Consider the following 18531-nt stretch of genomic DNA (forward strand, 5'->3'; position numbering starts at 1 on the left):
CATGGTGAAGCCAACATGCACAGGTGCAAGCTCCGGCATGGAGTCGTCGTCGGAGCATGTCTCCATTGTCGGTTCGTCGTTGAACACCTCATGCGAGCTAGCCGGAATGCCGACGTCGATCCGCTTGGCATGGCGGTTCTGCGAGGACACCGCAAAGGCAGCCACCTCGTGCTTCTGCTCCGTCGATAGGCTCTCCTACAACCCGTTCCCGGCCACGGTCATGGCGGATGTCGAGCAGATGTGTTGTGATCTTGGTGTGGCTTCCCTTAAATAGTTGTTTCCGGTGAGGCCAAGCGTCCAGGTGCGTCAATGCGCGAGCGGTGGAGTTGGTTCCTCGGCCGGCGAGCCTGTTTAATGGTGGCAGAAGGATGGACAGGCATTGAACAGGTGTGGTAGATATCTGTCCTGTCATGTCCGATAAAAGTATCTCCGACATTGAGCAGGCGTCAGGTGCAGACACCCGGGACACACCGCGGACGGCGCCCTCAGCCGATGAGGCTTCAATGCCATCGCCAGTGAGAGGTCACGTCCGCTCAGGGCCGACGTCAATGCGGGACGGCTGCTCTAGAGCGGCATGAATGTGGGCACCTGACGTCGGGTGGGAACGCACACGGGTGAGGGAGAGGGTTTTGGATGGGCCAGATTTGTTGGAAACGGGCGTGACACTGGTCCGGACGCCCGCAAAGTCCTCCCACTTTGTTTTCGGTTTTCGGGGAAATATAGATCCGAATCAGTTGACGGATCGATATTGGACCGTGTTGGATGGCAAAACACGTCCGTATAGCACGGTTAGACGGTTGTTAGCGGTTTGAGCCGATAGTTTTGTATATTTACTGGTGATGAAGGAAGACACTTGAACCTTTTGAATCCTTATAAATGCTACACGTTAGTTACGCAAGAATGACAATTTTATTTGACAAGCATAGCAACTTCATGTTTCAGTTTATTTTTAATAGAAATTTATCGTGTGTCACTGAAATTTGCTATTTTTACGCGATTGAAATTGCGATGGAAACAGGGCGGAGTGTCACGCGCTAATTGTGTGGCACTTATCATTTATGATTTCTTTTTACAGTTTTCTGTATTTATCTTGGAGTCAAAGATAGTGGGGTAGGTTGGGAAAATCTCGCTCTCCGGCCAGCGTGCCGCGTCCTTTCCAACTCCGAACACGTCCTTTCCGTCAACCAGCAAGCCGCGTCGTCTATCTAAGCTCGCTCTCCGGCCAGACCCCTTCCCGTCAGCCAGCGAGCCGCGTCGTTTATCTCGCTCTCCGGCCAGATCCCTTGCCGTCAGCCAGCGAGCCACGTCATCCATCTCGCTCTCCGGCGAGATCCGTTCTGTGTACGTTTACGTTCTCCGGCGAGCAGTTCTTCGGCCGAGTCCAGGTAACCCCCCCCCCCCCCCCTCCCCAGAAAGCCGGCAGGTTAGTTGCTTCCGGTGATTTTCTCTGCCCTGTGCTACAGCATCAAGTTCGCGCGTTACCTATCCTGTTTTTCCTTTCGTCAACTTCTTTTTCCCTCTCCAGTAAGCCGGCAGGCAGCTGCTTCCGTTGATTTTCTCTGCCGTGTGGTACCGCATCAACTTCGCGCGTTACCTATCCTGTTTTTCCTTTCGTTTATTTCGTCAACTTCTTTTTCTCTAAAATAGTGATCTAAACGCTCTTATATTTCTTTACTGAGGGAGTATTACCAGTCTGCAGCTAATCTAGGCTATGCTAGAAGTACATGAGAATAAAGCCACCAAAGATTGTCTATCCACGGTTTGATGCCTGAATATTTCTTTTTGAGGAATCTAAGGCAGACCAAGTTCATCTCCTCCTTAAATTTGGTCCTCCATCCATAAACACTTGGTTGAATTCCTTTGAGGATAATTGAATGATGTCTGACGATTCAAACAGCCCAGACATCTAAAATGATGATTTCCATGAAAAAAGACTACTTAGGGGTTGATCCGAGGCAGAGCTGGCACTCTGGTCTGGGGAGATACAGCTCGAACATGCCTTTGCAAACTGATTGACACGGTTACCATCCTAATTCACTGGAGAATTTGGAAGGAGCGGAACGCAGGATCTTTGATGAAACTGCTGCTGGTACCGAGCACGTCCTGGACCTCATTACAGAGAACGTCCAGGCCTGGCGTGCGGCTCGCTGCATCTTTGTGACTCAGCCGTGAAGCTCCTGCGGGGTATTTGTAGTGCTGTGGTGTTACCTGTGCTGTATTCTCTTATCAGAGCTTTTGCTCTGTTTCTTTTCAGTCCAAGCATTGCTTGATTATAAGCACTCTTGTATTCCCCTTCCTACTAATAAGTACTCCCTCTGTAAAGAAATATAAGAGAACGCTCTTATATTTCTTTACAGAGGGAGTAATAAAAGTTCAGCCTCGGGCCCTTTGATATTTTCACACCTTTATACGAAACTACATACACACATCCTTTCACAAATCTATAGCTATGTTATGCTTCAAATTATATGAAGCATGTCTGTTTTCCATACAGGTTATTCATGTATGCTCTCTCTTGACCATGTGAAATATTTTCAGTGTTATTTGGAAGATCAAACGTTCAACCTAGTCAATCCTAGCAGGAGATATAGATTAGAAACATGGCGAACAATTTAGAACATACAAGTGCGACGACAAGGGAGTTTACACTCGAGGTGTTGAAACAAATTACAGATAACTTTTCTGAGGAGCATGTCATTGGACGTGGTGGGTATGGAGTAGTCTACAAGGTAATTCATATTATTGCCTACATATGTTGTAATTGTACTACCAGACGTTGCAAGAACCCATGTAACTTTTTTGAACAGGGATTACTGGATGATGGGGAAGAGATTGCTGTCAAAAAGCTTCACTACATGCCCGGGCTTAACGACACACAGTTTACGAATGAGTTTAATAACCTTATGAGGGCCCAGCATCAAAATATTGTACAGTTAGTGGGCTACTGCTATTATCTAGGACATGAACGCTTCAAGTACAATGGTGAATATATTTTTGCCCCAGTAGAAGAAAGATTTCTCTGCTTCAAATACCTGCAGGGTGGAGGCCTTGACAAGCATATTTCTGGTATTATTGTGCTCTACTTAGCCCATACTATTGTTTTGCATGTAGAAAATAATCCGTAAATTTACATCTTGTTAATACACTGCATATTTCTACAGATGAATCCTGCGGACTCAATTGGCACACACGCTTCAGGATTATTAAGGGAGTTAGTGAGGGCCTAAATTACCTTCATAATGGATGCAAAGATTCTATTTACCATCTTGACTTGAAGCCTGAGAATATATTGCTGGACAAGAACATGTTCCCCAAAATTGGGGATTTTGGCTTATCAAGACTTTTCCGGTCAGAAAAAACCCACATCACAAGCAAAATTATGGGAACAGTGTAAGTTCATACCTCATGTTAAATAATCAATTAATTAGAAAATACAGAAATAATTGTGGTTGATATATATCATGCAGTGGATACATGCCACCAGAATACATCGGTAGACGAGCAATAACATCGAAGTTTGATGTATTCAGTTTGGGTGTTATAATCCTTCAGATAGTAGCGGGATATGATGGCTATTCCAAATGTGAACATATGTCTCCGCAAGAATTTCTTGAGCATGTAAGGAAGATATTTTACACAATGAACAGTAACCCATTTTCCACAAAGATTATGATTGTCGTGTCTAATTGTCCATGCCACCCTTCGCCGCTGTGTTCCATCTTTGCAGGTACATGAAAACTGGGGAAAACGGATGCAGGGAACAATGCCATTACATACATCAGAGCAAGTTATTACATGCATCAAAATAGCATTAAGGTGTGTGGAGTTGGACCGAGAGAAAAGGCCTACCATAGCGGATATTATTGATGAACTGAATAAGAATGATAATGCAGAAAGTTCAGCTATAGGCAAGGTACTATATTTATATCATTACACTGCTGACCATGCTCCCTTGTATCTATGGATGATCTTTTTTTTACCTGCAACATTACTTCCCTTTTGTTGTGCCTTTTCTTATTCAAGAACACGGAAGAAAAGGAGCACACTCTGGAAAAACTACCTGAGATTCAGAAAAAAGAGAGTGCGGAAGACGATAGCAGGTACTGATTTTCGTTTCTCAAATGTCAATCATGCCGTTGTACATGGGACTTGTTCTCCCATATATATATCCGGCCATAACTCCATTTCTTGGATCTTAACAGATACGCGAGAAAAAATCGCATTTCCACTCTCGTGGAGAATCATGCAAAGTTGGTCGATTTCACAACTGGCCCCGTGGGCTCCTTGCTCCCCAAGTTGGCCGAGTTCCTCAGCGACGAGTACAATTACCTGGATGCAGACTTCCAGAAAGATGTAGAGTACGTCTACAATGAGCTGGTAGGCATGCAAGCAGCCCGGCACAGGATGGCCGAGGTGCCGCAGGACCAGCAGCTGGATTCTGTGGTTAAGCTCTGGACCAAGGAAGTAAATGACCTCTCATATCAGGTGGGTGATGCCGTCGATTCCTTTCTGGCGCGCTTCTGGGCCTCTGAGCTTGACACATCTCCGAACGTGCAAAGTCAGAAAAAACAATTTTCAAGGAAGACCTCCGTCGCGAAAAAGAAAGGGAATGGCAGAAAGAAGCGGGAGCGATGACGACTTAGGGCTAGGGTTGACAGAAGGCGGTAGCAATTACTACTCTACATGACAATAGTAGGCTGGTCCTAACGGGGAGTATCATGTATTAGTATCATGCATATGATACCACTTCCGTAATGCATAGTATTATAAATTAGTATCTTAGAGCATCTTCAGCCGCGCCCCCAACAGGCCCTTCCCAGGCGTTTTTGCTACGCCGGCGTTAAAAAAAACGGACCAGTCGCATCCCCAGAAGCCCGTTTTTCGCCGGCTCGGGCCGAAACTGGTGCCGGCGGACCCAGGCCGAACCCGGCGCCCTGGGGGCGCCTGGGGTGCTGGCACAAGCGAAAAGGGCGCGTGGGTCCGCCCTGTCGGCGAGTCGAGCGCCTCTTCCCGCCGTTTCTTTCACCTTTTCCCCAACTTCCCTCCCATTCCCTTCCTTCCTCCCGCCAATCTCCCTCCCGCTCGCCTCCCAGTCGGCCGCCATGCCACCGAAGAAGTACGTCGTCCCTCGCGCGGCGGCAACCGCGACCGCCTCCGTCGCCCAGCCGAAGCAGAGGAAGCCGAGGGCGCCGCCGTCCAAGCCACCGGGCATGCCAAACGCCGAGTTAAGGGCGGAAGTTCAGCGACAGGAGGCTGTCACCGCCGACCGGCGGAACAGGGCCATCGTCAAGAAGGCCCGCGACAACGCGGTACGTGCGGCTGCCGCGGACCAAGCCGAGGCCTCATCGGGGATGATGAATCCACCCGGCAGCCACGCCCAGTACGCGCCCTGGGGCCAGCAAGGCGTCGGCTCTCCGCAGCCATGGGGATCGCCCTCGCCGGGCTACGCCGATGGGGACGCGCACGGTGGGTTCAACCCAAACATCACCTTCCCCCATGGACACCCGGCCCAGCGCACGCCCTCGCCTGCCTTCGCCGGCGTGCAGTATCCTCCATACAACTACTCGCCGCCCACCTACGCTTCCTCCCCGACGTCCCCGCTACGCCGTGGCCCGCTGCCCTTCTCGCACCTCGGTGACACCGACGAGACCGAGGCTGACATGGACGACATCATTGCGGCAGGTTCGGCCGCGGCCGCCGCGTCTCTCGGGTTCGTCCCCCAGGACGAGGTGGTGGATCTCAGCGGCGGCATGGACGGCGAGCTCGGTTACGTCTACGGCGAGGACGAGCAAGAGGATCAGGAGGAGGAGGAGGAGGAGGAGGAGCCGACGCCTGTTCCGACGAAGGGGCGCAAGAAGAAGAAGCGTGCGGCCAGGTCAGGCGAGCCGCGCATCAAGTGGGCGTCCAAGGAGGAGGAATGCCTCGCCGAAACATGGAAAGCCGTCTGCCTCGACCCGACGACCGGCATGAACCAGAGCATCGAGACGTACTGGGACCGCATCAAGGCCGAGTTCCACGAGCGCAATCTCGTCGACCCCTACTTCAAAGGCGTCTACATGCAGCGCGGCTCCAAGGCGATGGCGAACCATTGGGGGCGTATCCAGGGGGCGTGCAACAAATGGCATGAGGTCGTCGAGGAGGTTGCGGCTCACCCGGAGAGCGGCGCCAGCGTTGAGGATCAGGTATGCCACGCCGGTCTCCCGCCTCTCTTCGCCGTGTACGCGCGCCAACTGTTTGTTCCTCCGCGCAGTTGCTGCGCATGTTCGCCCTGTACCGGCAGAGCAACAGCGACGCCAAATTCAAGTACCTCCACGTTTACAAGCGCATTGACAAGTGCGAGAAGTGGGTGGAAGTCCGGCGCACCCTCGACAAGGCCAAGGAGACCTACAAGCCGGACGCGCCGACTCCTGGCGCATCGGAAGGGCGGCCGGACGGCAACAAAGGTGCCAAGAAGGGGAAATACGCCGACGCGGCCACCGCTTGAGTGCAGGAGTCCATCGAGCACTGCCTCGCCAATGCGCAGGCCCGGGCCGTCCTTCGTGAAGAGAAGACCGAGGCGCGGTGGTCGGCGTTGATGTCGAGCAGCGCCGTCAAGCTCGACCTGCTTCGGATGAACGTCGCCGCGAAGAAGAGAAACACCGACCTGGCTTTCCTGCTGGGCGGGGCGGACATGCTCCAGAGCACCGACGAGGCGGTCAATGCGTGGTACTTGGCGGAGCACGGCCTCATCCTGAACCAGCTTCCTTCGACAAGGCCGCCGACGCCCACGCCGACGCCCACGCCGCCGCCAAGCCCGCGTGATGATGCCTCCACGACGCCCAACACCACCGAAGCCGCGCCGACACCGCCCAGCGCAGAAGCAGCTCCGACACCGCCAAGCCCGCGCACGCCAACTCCGCCGACGCCTGGGGCAGAGCCCACCGAGTGATGCGTTGCGCACGCGAACTTCTGCCGCTCTATTTTTTGTACGCCGAACTGTGGCTTGCGATCGCCCGACTTGTGGCGTCTTTGGTGAGCGGGAACGACCAAGTTCGAATTTTTTGCGTCCTGTGGACGTGACTGGGAGCTAGGTCGCCCCCAGGGGCCGAACTAGCGCCGGTTCGCCCTCAGACTGCTCTTTTTTAGTGCCCTGGGGGACCGAACGGCTGGAGATGCTCTTAGGCTGCGTTAGTAATTGACATACATGAAAATAGTACAACATTTAATATGGTACGGTATCATGATATGATACCACACCACACCCTCTTTTTCCTCATTTAATTGTGTGCCACATCATAAAAAAATATAGTTGGCATGCATGATACCGCTTATGGTACTCTTGTTATGACCACCGGTACAAGTCGGAGCTTTTGAGATGGTTGTTTTAGGGTACTTTTGAGATGGTTTTGGTTAGGGCATCTTCAACGACGACCCGTAAATTTTCTTACCATGCATTCGCGGACACAAAGACCAGTCCGCGGACACAGAAGTAGAAATGGCTATCCAATGTTGTCCGCATACACCCGGTCTCTCTAATTTTTTTATAGTCCGCACGTTTAAGTAGCTGCATACATAGAGTAGACGTTCAAATAGCCGCATGCAATAGTAGTTTAAATTTTAAAAAAGTTTAAATTTAAAATCAACATTGTTGTCCCCTTTAACCGCCCGATGATGCTCAATCAGATCTTTCTTCAGCTGCTCGTGAGTTGCTCGATGCCAAATTTGTTGATGCATTTGAACAAACTCTTCAAATGTGACCGGATTCTGGTCTGGAAGTTCGATACGATTACCCATGTTCTCAAATTCTAGAGCTGTGATAGCATCCTCACCCTCATCCTCGATGGTCATGTTGTGCATGATCACATAACATGTCATCACCTTCCACAAGGTCTCCGGATCCCATTGTTTAGCAGGTCCGCGAACAACTGCAAAACGTACCTACAGAATTTCAAATGCCCTCTGGACATCCTTTCTAGCTGCTTCTTGTCTTTGGGCAAAGTGAGACTTTTTCTGACCAACCGGGTTAGAGATGGTGTTGATAAACGTAGCCCACGGAGGATAGATGCCATCAACCAGATAGTAGCCCATGTTGTACTCATGTCCATTAACAGTATAGTGGCAAGCATGAGCTTTTCCTTCAACCAACCCTGCAAACAGTGGTGATCGTTGCAGCACATTGATGCCATTGTGAGACCCGGGCATGCCAAATTCAAAAATCATGTGATGCAACTGCTTCAAGAATGATCATGGGGCTTCTTAACATGACCCTGATATTGCCCTGGGATCCATTGCTTGAAAGAAGAAGGGACACCTTTTTTATCTCCGACAATTCATCGAACAGTTGTCGGGGATGGTGAGTATAGCTGTAGCGAATGGTACTTGGCGTGGCGGTCGGAGGAGAGGGGATGAACGGTGACGAAGGAGAAGCGGGTGGAGCCTGACTGGAACGCTGGAGGTGACAGAGACGTAGAGTTTCGACAGGCGTGTGGTGTGGCTGCCAGGGTGGTGGAGCGGCGGCAAAGGCAAGAGAGAAAGAAGGAAAGAGAGAAAATGGGGAGGATGGAGGCGTGGGGTTCGGGAAGGGTTTTGGGTGGGCCGAGAGTTTCAGAGGCCTACGTGGTTGCTGTCCGGACACCCGCAAAGTTCCCCTCCCCCCGTTTATCTAGGGGTTTTTCAGAAAAATACGTCCGGATCGCTCGGCAGACCGATACAAGCTCGCGTTGGATGGCAAATCGCGTCAGGACCGCACGGTCTAGACAGTTGCGGGCGGTTTGAGGGTCTGTATTGGAGATGCCCTCAGGACCCTCCTAACTCGCGAACGTTCACCAGGGGAGGTGGCCCATGCAAGCGATGTGATGGCAGTTCTAGTTGTGCTGAAGTTTCTTGAGAAGACATAATTGTCCCCCCCCCCCCCCCCCCCCCCCCGAAGGCAATTTTCGTTAAAAAACGGCTGTTGTTTGATCTTGTTTTACAACTAAAATTTCTTGCACCAACCCTCCCCCTCAGCGAGCGTTCGCCAGTTACAAATACCGTTTGGTTATCACCTCTCACGTGGTTTTGTCTTCTGACTCTCAAACTGGAGTTAACACTCATGATTAACACTCACGTGGTTTGAGCTCCAACTGGACTAACCAATTTTTTGGCATGACCAAAGCATGGGATGACTAAAAACTTTGGTAAGCAATTGTTGTTTGGATTATAACCATTGCACCTGCCAATTTTTTTGGCAAAATGGTAGGCCTTCATTTGGTTTGGAGCCAACTGAGTTACTCAATGTGTGGCTAATTGGATTGATTATTACGTGTTTGATTCTAATAGAAACCTAATTTGCTACAATTATGCTAAAAGAAACGAGACATGCATGCATGCAAGAGCAAAATTGTATTCCCTCCATTCCAAAATATAAGTCTTTTTAGAGATTTCAATACAAACTACATATAGATGTATATAGACATATTTTAGAGTGCAGATTCACTCATTTTGCTCCGTATGTAGTCGCTTATTGAAATCTCTAAAAAGACTTATATTTAGGAACGGAGGAAGTATGTCACATAAACGAGAGCATATTGGGCATTGTAAATGATGTTATTAAATCAAAACATGAATGAGATTAGGCTAACAATATACAATTGGTGCCAAAAGAAAATAAGCTATGTAATGTTTTATCTAGGACATATACTATTAAGTTCATTCGATGTGCACAAGTGTGCACCGACTTACCTTTTCTTTAGAAGAGGACTGCACATAATACACACGATTACAATCTACACCCATGACTAAAGACAGTGAGAGCATCTAAAACAAGACTCATACCCTCCCCAAATGTCCAGCTCGATAACCGCCCGGACCAAAAAACGCCACCCAACCGGACATCCCAAAGTCAGTCCAAACGTCCGGGCCATCCCTTGAAACCCAGTCCATACGCCGGGCGGATATGGGGACCCCAGGACGCATCACATTCACCATGTTTGATCCGACAAGCAAGACCCATCCCAAATATGCTCCAAATCATCCCCAACCAACCCGAACCCGCGTCTACCTCTCCACTCTTCTCCTTCGTTCGTGCCGCCCGTTCCCTAGCGCCACCGCCACTATGGCTCCACCGCCATCCCCAATCCATAGCACCGCCACCACCGGCCCCAAACCCCTGCTGATCGTCCTTATCTTCTCGGACATGGTCACCACCACCGGACGCCTTCCTGGTAAGTCCTACTCTTCCGGACATACACCTTGCCCTCTATGTGTTTAACGAAATTTCTGAGCTGTTTTTATAGATTATTTTGCTCATTTGCAGGCAAACGATAGATTTGTTGGATGATGACTTTGAGAACAAGGAGCTTGACGGATTCATATACAAACATTTCATTGATTCATTAGATTTGGGCAACAAAGATGTAGAAATGATGTTGATGATTAATACGTCTTCGTCGTATCTACTTTTCCAAACACTTTTGCTTTTGTTTTGGACTCTAATTTGCATAATTTGAATGAAGCTAATCCGGACTGACGTTGTTTTCAGCAGAACTATCATGGTGTTGTTTTGTTGTGTAGAAATGAAAGTTTTCGGAATTGGACGAAACTTCCTAGAGATTTTTTTATTGAATATATAAAAATACTGGAGCCAAGACCAACCAGAGGGGGGGCGACCATCCCCCTGGCACGCCCAATTGCCTTGTGGGCCCCCCGTGGACAGTATGGAGCTCCAGGCCGGCTTCCACCCGATCTGGACAGTATGGAGCACCGGCGGCGGCGCATCAGAAGCACGGTTCGGGAGGAGCGGAGTGGGGAGAGATGGAGAGGAAGGAGGAGTGGAGCGGTCCCGCCGGCGCCGACCCACGCCGAGGCTTCGCCCGGCAGGGACTATCCGCGGCGGGGACGGAGGAGGAGCCGGTGGCGGCGAGATTGGGGCCGGTCCGCCCGTGTCGCCCCTGGGGCCGACGCGGGGCATGTTTGAGAGGTCTAGGGGAAAGAAAGTAGTTCTATGGAATCTTAACCTTAAAACTGATAGTTTTATGCTATTTACCAAGATCTAGTCTGGTAGTGGATTGAGAGAAAAATTAAACGGCTTTCTATTTATCATTTTTAGAACATTTTCCTATTTATTTTGCAGTCGGACTCGAAGATAGTGGGATAGAAATGGAAGCGTGCTTTGCTGCGCCGCTTTTCGCTAGCGGCGCCCACTTGTTCTTCAGTTTTTTGCGCTGTTATTACTCGTCAAACTTCACACCGGAAAGGTACCAAACCCGATGCACACTCTCAGTGGACTAAACAATCCCTCTGCAGAGCAAGCAAGATAAAAGATAGGAACCGCGTTCGCTGTCTCGCTCTCCGGTCAGATCTCTTCCCGTCAACCAGCGAACCGCGTCGTCTATCTCGCTCTCCGGCCAGACCCTTTCCCTTCAACCAGGGAGCCGCGTCGTCTATCTCGCTCCGTTCCAGATCCGTTGTCATTGCCATTACTCAGGTTTACCAGATCCCCGCTCGACCAGGAGTTCACCAGTTCTTCGGGCGATCTCCAGGTTTGAACACCCCCCCCCCCCCCCCCCCCCCCCGGTACCTGCTTCCGTTGATTTTCGCTGCCCTGCTGAAGCTGTTTTTTTCCCCGAAGAAAATATCAGACTACAGCTAATCTTGGCTATGACTACGGTAGAGGTTCATCTCCTCCTTAAATTTGGCCCTCTATCCATAAACACTTGGTCGCATGATGTCTTCGAAGATAATCGAATTATTTCTGAACAATCCAAATAGCCAAGGCATCTAGAATGATGTTTTCCATGGAAAAAAGACAACTTATAGCAGTCAGAAACTGCTATAGGGGCTGATCCGATGCAGAGCTGGCACTCTGGCCGGAGGAGATATAGCTCGAACATGCGATCCCCTGTTTCTAGAGTTCATTCCCCAGAGACCACACATAAATAGTCCTAGTGTTGACACGATTGTGCAAGATGAGTGCCAGAAGAAAATATTGTGTTTCTTCTGACAGAGTGAATCGCATAGCCTACCAAAGGTAGTAGGGGCCTGAGGATTATCCATAGTGAGCTAGCTGGTAACCTTTCAAGATTAGGAAGGAAGAACACCAGGGGAATGTCCAGGAGATGTCCTTTGTTGTACTACTATCTTTTTTTATTTTGATACCTTTAAACGACATACGTAACTGTATACACACACCCTTTTCTTTTTGAATTGTTTGGATTGATACCTTTAAACGACATATTTGAATTGCTTGGATTGCTTATCATATATGTCACGTGGTATACACACACCCTTTTCACAAACCTTTAGCTTTCTTTCGCTTGTCAATCAGCTTAAGCGTATGATGCTTCAAATTGTATGCACTATGCAGCATGTCTATTTCACATACAAGTTATGTACGCTCTCTCTTAACTGTGTGAAATGTTTTCGGTGTTATTAGAAAGATGAAATGTTCGACCTAGTCAATCCCAGCAGGAGATATAGATAAGATATCATGGCGAACAAGATACAACATACAAGTGCAACGACAAGGGAGTTTACACTCGAGTTGTTGAAACAAATTACAGATGATTTTTCTGAGGAGCATGTCATTGGCCGTGGTGCGTATGGAGTAGTCTACAAGGTAATTGTTATTATTGCTTGCATATGTTATAATTGTACTACCAGACGTTTCCAGAACCTATGTAATTCTTTTAACAGGGATTACTGCACGATGGGGAAGAGATTGCTCTCAAAAAGCTTCACTACATGCCTGGGCTGGACGACCAGCAATTTATGAACGAATTTAATAACCTTATGAGGGCCCAGCATCCAAATATCATCCGATTAGTGGGCTACTGCTATGGACTAGGACATGAACGCTTCAAGTACAATGGCGAATATATTTTTGCCCGTGTACGAGAAAGGATTCTCTGCTTTGAATTTCTGCAGGGTGGAAGCCTTGAGAATCATATTTCTGGTATGACTGTGCTCTACTTAGCCCATACTATTGTTTTGCATAAGAGAAGAATATTCCCTAAAATTATGTACTTCTTTCATTCCTAGACTTATGTCTCGGCAATATATACGCTGCATGTTTGCTTCTACAGATGAATCCTGCGGACTTGATTGGAACACACGTTTCAAAATTATCAAGGGGGTTAGCAAGGGAATAAATTATCTTCATAATGGATGCAAAGATTCTATTTACCATCTTGACTTGAAGCCTGAGAATATATTGCTAGACAAGAACCTGGTCCCGAAAATTGGAGATTTTGGTTTGTCAAGACTTTTCCAAACAGAAAAAACGCATATCACAAACAAATTTATGGGAACAATGTAAGTTGATATCTCATATTAATGACCAACTTATTTTTGAAAGAAATTGCAAGAATAATTGTGTTAAATAATGTCATGTAGAGGATACATGCCACCAGAATTCATCGATCGACGCGCAATCACACCAAAGTTTGATGTATTCAGCTTCGGTGTTATAATAATTCGGATAGTGGCAGGATATGAGGGCTATTCCAAATGTGAACATATGTCTTCTCATGAATTTCTTGAGCATGTAAGGAAGATATTTTGTATCATGCACAATAATCCCCTTTCCACAAAGGTAATCCTGTTGTGTCTTACTTTCCATGGAACATTTGGCCACTGTATTCCACCTTTGCAGGTACATGGAAACTGGAGAAAGCGGATGCTGGAAACAATGTCATCGCATATATCAGAGCAAGTTATGACATGCATTGAAATAGCGTTTAGGTGTGTGGAGTTCGACCGAGAGAAAAGGCCTACCATAGCAGATATTGTCAATGAACTGAATAAGATCGATAAGGCCGAAAGTGTAGCTATAGCCAAGGTATTATACATTATAGTTCACACTGCTGACTGTACTCCCTGGTACCAATGGATGATTTGTTTTTTACCAGCAACATGATTTTCCCTTTTTTGTTGTGCCTTTCTTTATTCAAGAACTCAGACGAACAGGAGCACACTCTAGAAAAACAACCTGTGATTCAAGTACAAGAAAAAAATAGTACGGAAGAGAATACCAGGTACTGTTTTTTGTTTCACAGATGACAATCATGCCGTTATACGTACATCAGACTTGTTCTTCCTCTTTCCCTTACCCATATATATCCGGCCGTAAACATTATTTTTATTGCATCTTATCAGATACACAACGACTGGGTCCATTTCGAGAACAAGTATTTCCGAACGGAGGGAGTACGCGAGAACGGATTCCATTTATACTGTCATGAAGTATCAGACAGCAGACCCAGTCGTTGCCAAGGCCTCCCTGATCCTCCACAAGCTGCGCGAGCTCCTCTCTACCGAATACAACCTGGGAGCGAAGTTGAAGAAAGATAGAGAGCACCTTCACAGGGAACTGGAGAACCTTTGTGATGCGGTGGATAACATCGATTCTATGATGCGTTCCACGTCTCCGGAACTGCAAGGTCCGAGGAAAGATTCCTATCTGGTGCCTTTGTCTCCGAAACGGCAAAGTCCGAGAAAGGATTCCTATTTGCTGCGCTTGCCTCGCACGTCTCGGAAACTGCCAAGTCAGATAAAACAACCTTCAAGGAGGAACTCCTGCGAGAGAAAGAAAGGGAAGGGCCGAAATTAAGAAGCGTGCGCAATGACCACCATTTTTTAGAACATTATTAGAGGGCTGGGGGTTGACGGGAGGCAAATACATTTGCTTGTGATTCTTCGGTTGCGCCAAGTTTCGATTTTCTGTTTACGGGAGACTTTCAAACAGTAGTTCACTCTTTGCGTCAGTTCTTATCAGCTTCTTTGTGGGATTACGAGTGAAATTAAGCACAGATAAAAGATCACTCAAAATTTACTGAGAAGCATAGTTTCTAAGCTCTTTCCCTCTCATGTTCATAAGCTAGATTGGTTGTGCGCATCTTAACTCTGTGAAGGCTGGATGTTGCTCATTTTATTTTGTATCTGTTTGATGCTATGTTTTGAGTTAACAAAAGCATCCTTTGTCGTTCGGATGTTGTTCATCATGTTTTGTATCCGCTTGATGCTAAATTTTGAGTTAATAAAAGTATCCTTTGTGGAAAATGTTGATAAGCTAGAGAAGATTAGCTTCCGGAGCCTCCCTTTAAGTGAAATCCTCCTTTTATAAAAATAGCTCTTCAATGAAGCGTTATTACATGCAAAATGCCACTACACAGAAAACAATGCTTTGGTCCCATCTCAGGAAAAATCTCTTCTATCCCTTTGCTCGCCCCCAACCCCTTCATCCGTCCTACCTTTTTCATCACCATCCTTCCCTCACGAGCAGAGTCAAGGCTCCCGTTGCCACCACTTGGGCCCAGTGGTGGGTCACCATACAGAGTAGGCATTTCATACGACATCCAGAGTTTGACACGAGTCACAACTCCGAGTCAGTGGCCAAGTTGTCTGGCGAGACCGGAGGCTGGTCACCTTTGATGGTTGTCATGAGGAGTTTATCACGAAACTTGTTGTGCAACACAGGCATGCCACTGTTGAACGTCAATATGTACTGCCCGTAAGGCAGGATAAAGCTCAGAATCACCATGTCAGAGTTCCACATTAATTGTCCGGTGACATGATGACGACGTTGCTAGCGCTTGGGTATTGGGGAGTAGAGGAGGAGGAGAGGCGGTGGGATTGAGGGAGTTGAGAGGGATCAAGAGGTTGGATAACGGAGTCCAAGAACACATAGAGTGTGCGTCGAGGCAACCGACCTCCAGTCTAAAAATCGTAGCCCAAACAAGTTGGGATCCTGCTCAAAGACTAGGCACTGACTGTGATCATACAATACTACATATCCGAACATTACTGACCCCTCGTCACTAACCGACCTCTGGCCACACGTCAATGATGAGGGTTATCACAGACGGACCAGGGTGGACGCGTCAGTGATTTGTTTAAGCCATGACTACATTGTTACCACCGAGGGCTCTCTTTGGCGGCTGTTGTGACGCCCCGAGACCGATGCTCCAGATGCCTTCCTTTTATCTTGTTGTCTTTTGTGTGTTTCAACTGTTTGTTGCCATGATTGATGAGTGCCATTGTCATATTTTGCTTCTTGCATCATGTTCATCATTTGGTTATATTGCATTGCAATACCCATCATTGTCATTTTGCATTTGTGCCTCTTGTCGTGCTTGCTTGCCTATGCATTTGTCCCACGCATCATCACCTCTCCCTTCCTTCTCCTTTCTTTTATTTTGCAAGTGCCATTTCTCCCTTCTTCTTTAATGTTCACCTTTTCCCTTTAAATCCTACACCACGCCTTCAATTTCTCTGACAAATCTGATCTTATTTGGAGTTGTTTTGGTTGGGTTCAAAAATGGCTCAAATTTGAATTTAATTCAAACTTGGATTATTTTTCTACCTCTAAAAATTGCCAAATCAATTTATTCTAATCGTGCATAAATCCAGGATCTCAGATATATTTTATCTCATCCTACTTCTTTGCCAGACTCTCCGTGCTTTTATCTTTGTTTTTTTTGTCTGAAGAAATAAGAAAGAGAAAAGTAATGTGGAGGGAGAGAGAGAGCCCGGCGCCTCAGCCCAGCCATGATCCAGCCCACCTGACCACTTACCTCTCGACCGGTTTAGGCCTAGCCTAGCTGGGACGCTGTGGATTGTCATCCACCTCGGCCCCCCCATGCGAGCAGCCGTCTGATCGCCATGGCACCATTCTGATTGCTGCCGTACAACTTCCCCTCCTCATCAAAACCACCCCAAGGGCGCCCCTGCAACCCTAGCTTCTCCTCCTCCCTCCAACGCCGCCGCAACCTCCCCTTTTCCCCTGTTACACCTTCCTCAAGAAACAGAGGAGCATGGAACCACCGTGAGCGGACCACCATCGTTGCGGGGTCGTCTCCTTCCTCCAAGCACACAGGCACGTCCAGTAGCCTCCCCTGTCCCAGCTCGCCCGATCCGCATGAGTATGTTGACGGAGGCCGCTCAAGACGTCTGCATGCCTCTGCGGTTCTTGCCACTGTCCGTTGTCGTCCGCTCAAGACGTCCCCGCCGCCGCTCTCTAGCCTCAAACCGCCGCTGCTTTGCTCGCCATCGTCGCCGGTGATCTCCGTGCCACCATGGAGGGCCAAGGTCCGCCTTTCTAGGTGGTCTTATGAACTTTTTATGCTTCTATGCCAAACCCACAGCAGCAGCGCAGTGGCAAAAGTCTCTTTGTCTGATCACCAAGGTCCTAGGTTCGAAATCTAGATCTCTCTGTTTTTCTCTTTGTTTTAATTTTTTCTTGCCTGCACACACACATCCAGCCGCTTGGGCCTCATTCGCTCCCGGGCCGCTGCACTATGTTGCTTCTGGCCCACGTATGTTTTTTTTTCTTCCCTGAGTTTTCCTCTATTTTCAGTGCATGCATAATTAGAGGATGTCACTGCTTTAAGATGCTAATAACCAAATATCCATGCATCCAAATAAAACATGCCATATATGTAAAATGCTTAGAATTTTATCTAGTTTCACAATATCCAACTTTCATGCATATTTGACATGTTTAAAATGTTGTTTGGTTAAATTTGCTCCTATGCCATGTTAAAATGATTTAATTCATAACTAAATAACCGTAGCTCCAAACCTAACAAACTTTATATGTAAATGGGGTAGGAAAATGCCTAGTTTAACATGCTGACTTTACTTTGCATTTTTAACAACTCTAAAATATGGTTTAGGGTAGAACAGTACCAAACCTAAATTTATGCACATGAGTTTTTCTCTTTGTTTTAATTTTCTCTTGCCTGCACACACACATCCAGCCGCTTGGGCCTCATTCGCTCCCGGGCCGCTGCACTATGTTGCTTCTGGCCCGCGTATGTTTTTTTCTTCCCTGAGTTTTTCTCTATTTTCAGTGCATGCATAATTAGAGGAATGTCACTGCTTTAAGATGCTAATAACCAAATATCCATGCATCCAAATAAAACATGCCATATATGTAAAATGCTTAGAATTTTATCTAGTTTCATAATATCCAACTTTCATGCATGTTTGACATGTTTAAAATGTTGTTTGGTTAAATTTGCTCCTATGCCATGTTAAAATGCTTTAATTCATAACTAAATAACCATAGCTCCAAACCTAACAAACTTTATATGTAAATGGGGTAGGAAAATGCCTAGTTTACATGCTGACTTTACTTTGCATGTTTAACAACTCTAAAATATGGTTTAGGGCAGAACAGTACCAAACCTAAATTTATGCACATGAGGAGTTTTCGGATTTGCTGTTTGTTGTTCCGGCCTAATTTAAACTTGCCTAGATAGGTAGTTTTCATATGCTTCACCTCTTGCCATGCTAACCAACATTTAATATTGTTGAGTACATAAACGGGAGAGAACTAAATAAGTCTCGTGGTGTTTCGTCAATATGCAACTCGTTGCATATTGAGCTCCACTTAATTTGTAGGATTGCTTGTGCACTTTGTCATGCCATGCCATGCTTCTTTAAACTGGACATGCATCATGCCATGTTGATGCGATGGTTGTTTATTATGTTGTTTGCTTCTTTCCAGTGTTGCTTCTTCGGGTTAGTTCCGATAACGTCGCGTTTGTGAGGATTCGTTCGACTACGTCCGCT

At 47.4% G+C, this 18531-nt stretch overlaps 2 protein-coding genes across 3 annotated transcripts; both read left to right on the top strand.

Moving 5' to 3' along the window:
• Window positions 1-1122: 1122 nt before the first annotated feature.
• On the top strand, window positions 1123-4787 carry LOC125530866 (cysteine-rich receptor-like protein kinase 44). Its single transcript, XM_048695284.2, has 8 exons — window positions 1123-1385; window positions 2539-2729; window positions 2808-3066; window positions 3162-3390; window positions 3468-3618; window positions 3728-3913; window positions 4024-4100; window positions 4203-4787. The coding sequence occupies exons 2-8, from the start codon at window positions 2601-2603 to the stop codon at window positions 4633-4635; spliced, it is 1464 nt and encodes a 487-aa protein (XP_048551241.2). The 5' UTR covers window positions 1123-1385; window positions 2539-2600; the 3' UTR covers window positions 4636-4787.
• Window positions 4788-11211: 6424 nt separating this feature from the next.
• On the top strand, window positions 11212-14816 carry LOC125530873 (cysteine-rich receptor-like protein kinase 44). 2 transcript variants are annotated; one of them, XM_048695297.2, is made up of 8 exons: window positions 11214-11498; window positions 12392-12574; window positions 12652-12910; window positions 13041-13269; window positions 13351-13501; window positions 13610-13795; window positions 13909-13991; window positions 14113-14816. In XM_048695297.2, the coding sequence occupies exons 2-8, from the start codon at window positions 12446-12448 to the stop codon at window positions 14564-14566; spliced, it is 1491 nt and encodes a 496-aa protein (XP_048551254.2). In that variant the 5' UTR covers window positions 11214-11498; window positions 12392-12445; the 3' UTR covers window positions 14567-14816. The 2 variants fall into 2 exon arrangements, with proteins under 2 accessions (XP_087388595.1, XP_048551254.2); XM_087532469.1 differs by having other exon boundaries at window positions 11212-11498; window positions 13351-13795.
• Window positions 14817-18531: the final 3715 nt, after the last annotated feature.

Source organism: Triticum urartu, chromosome 1A, assembly GCF_056163025.1.
Source record: "Triticum urartu cultivar PI428250 chromosome 1A, HENAU_Tu73, whole genome shotgun sequence".
NCBI lineage: Eukaryota > Viridiplantae > Streptophyta > Magnoliopsida > Poales > Poaceae > Triticum > Triticum urartu.

What these genes read in the sequence shown, in the direction of transcription:
- LOC125530866 (XM_048695284.2), top strand. Translation starts at nt 2,601, where the DNA reads ATGGCGAACAATTTAGAACATACAAGTGCGACGACAAGGGAGTTTACA. An exon ending in GGTATGGAGTAGTCTACAAG is followed by an intron (nt 2,730 to 2,807) that starts GTAATTCATATT and finishes TTTTTTGAACAG; the next exon opens with GGATTACTGGATGATGGGGA. An exon ending in AAAGTTCAGCTATAGGCAAG is followed by an intron (nt 3,914 to 4,023) that starts GTACTATATTTA and finishes TTCTTATTCAAG; the next exon opens with AACACGGAAGAAAAGGAGCA.
- LOC125530873 (XM_087532469.1), top strand. Translation starts at nt 12,446, where the DNA reads ATGGCGAACAAGATACAACATACAAGTGCAACGACAAGGGAGTTTACA. An exon ending in CCTTGAGAATCATATTTCTG is followed by an intron (nt 12,911 to 13,040) that starts GTATGACTGTGC and finishes TTGCTTCTACAG; the next exon opens with ATGAATCCTGCGGACTTGAT. An exon ending in AACAAATTTATGGGAACAAT is followed by an intron (nt 13,270 to 13,350) that starts GTAAGTTGATAT and finishes AATGTCATGTAG; the next exon opens with AGGATACATGCCACCAGAAT.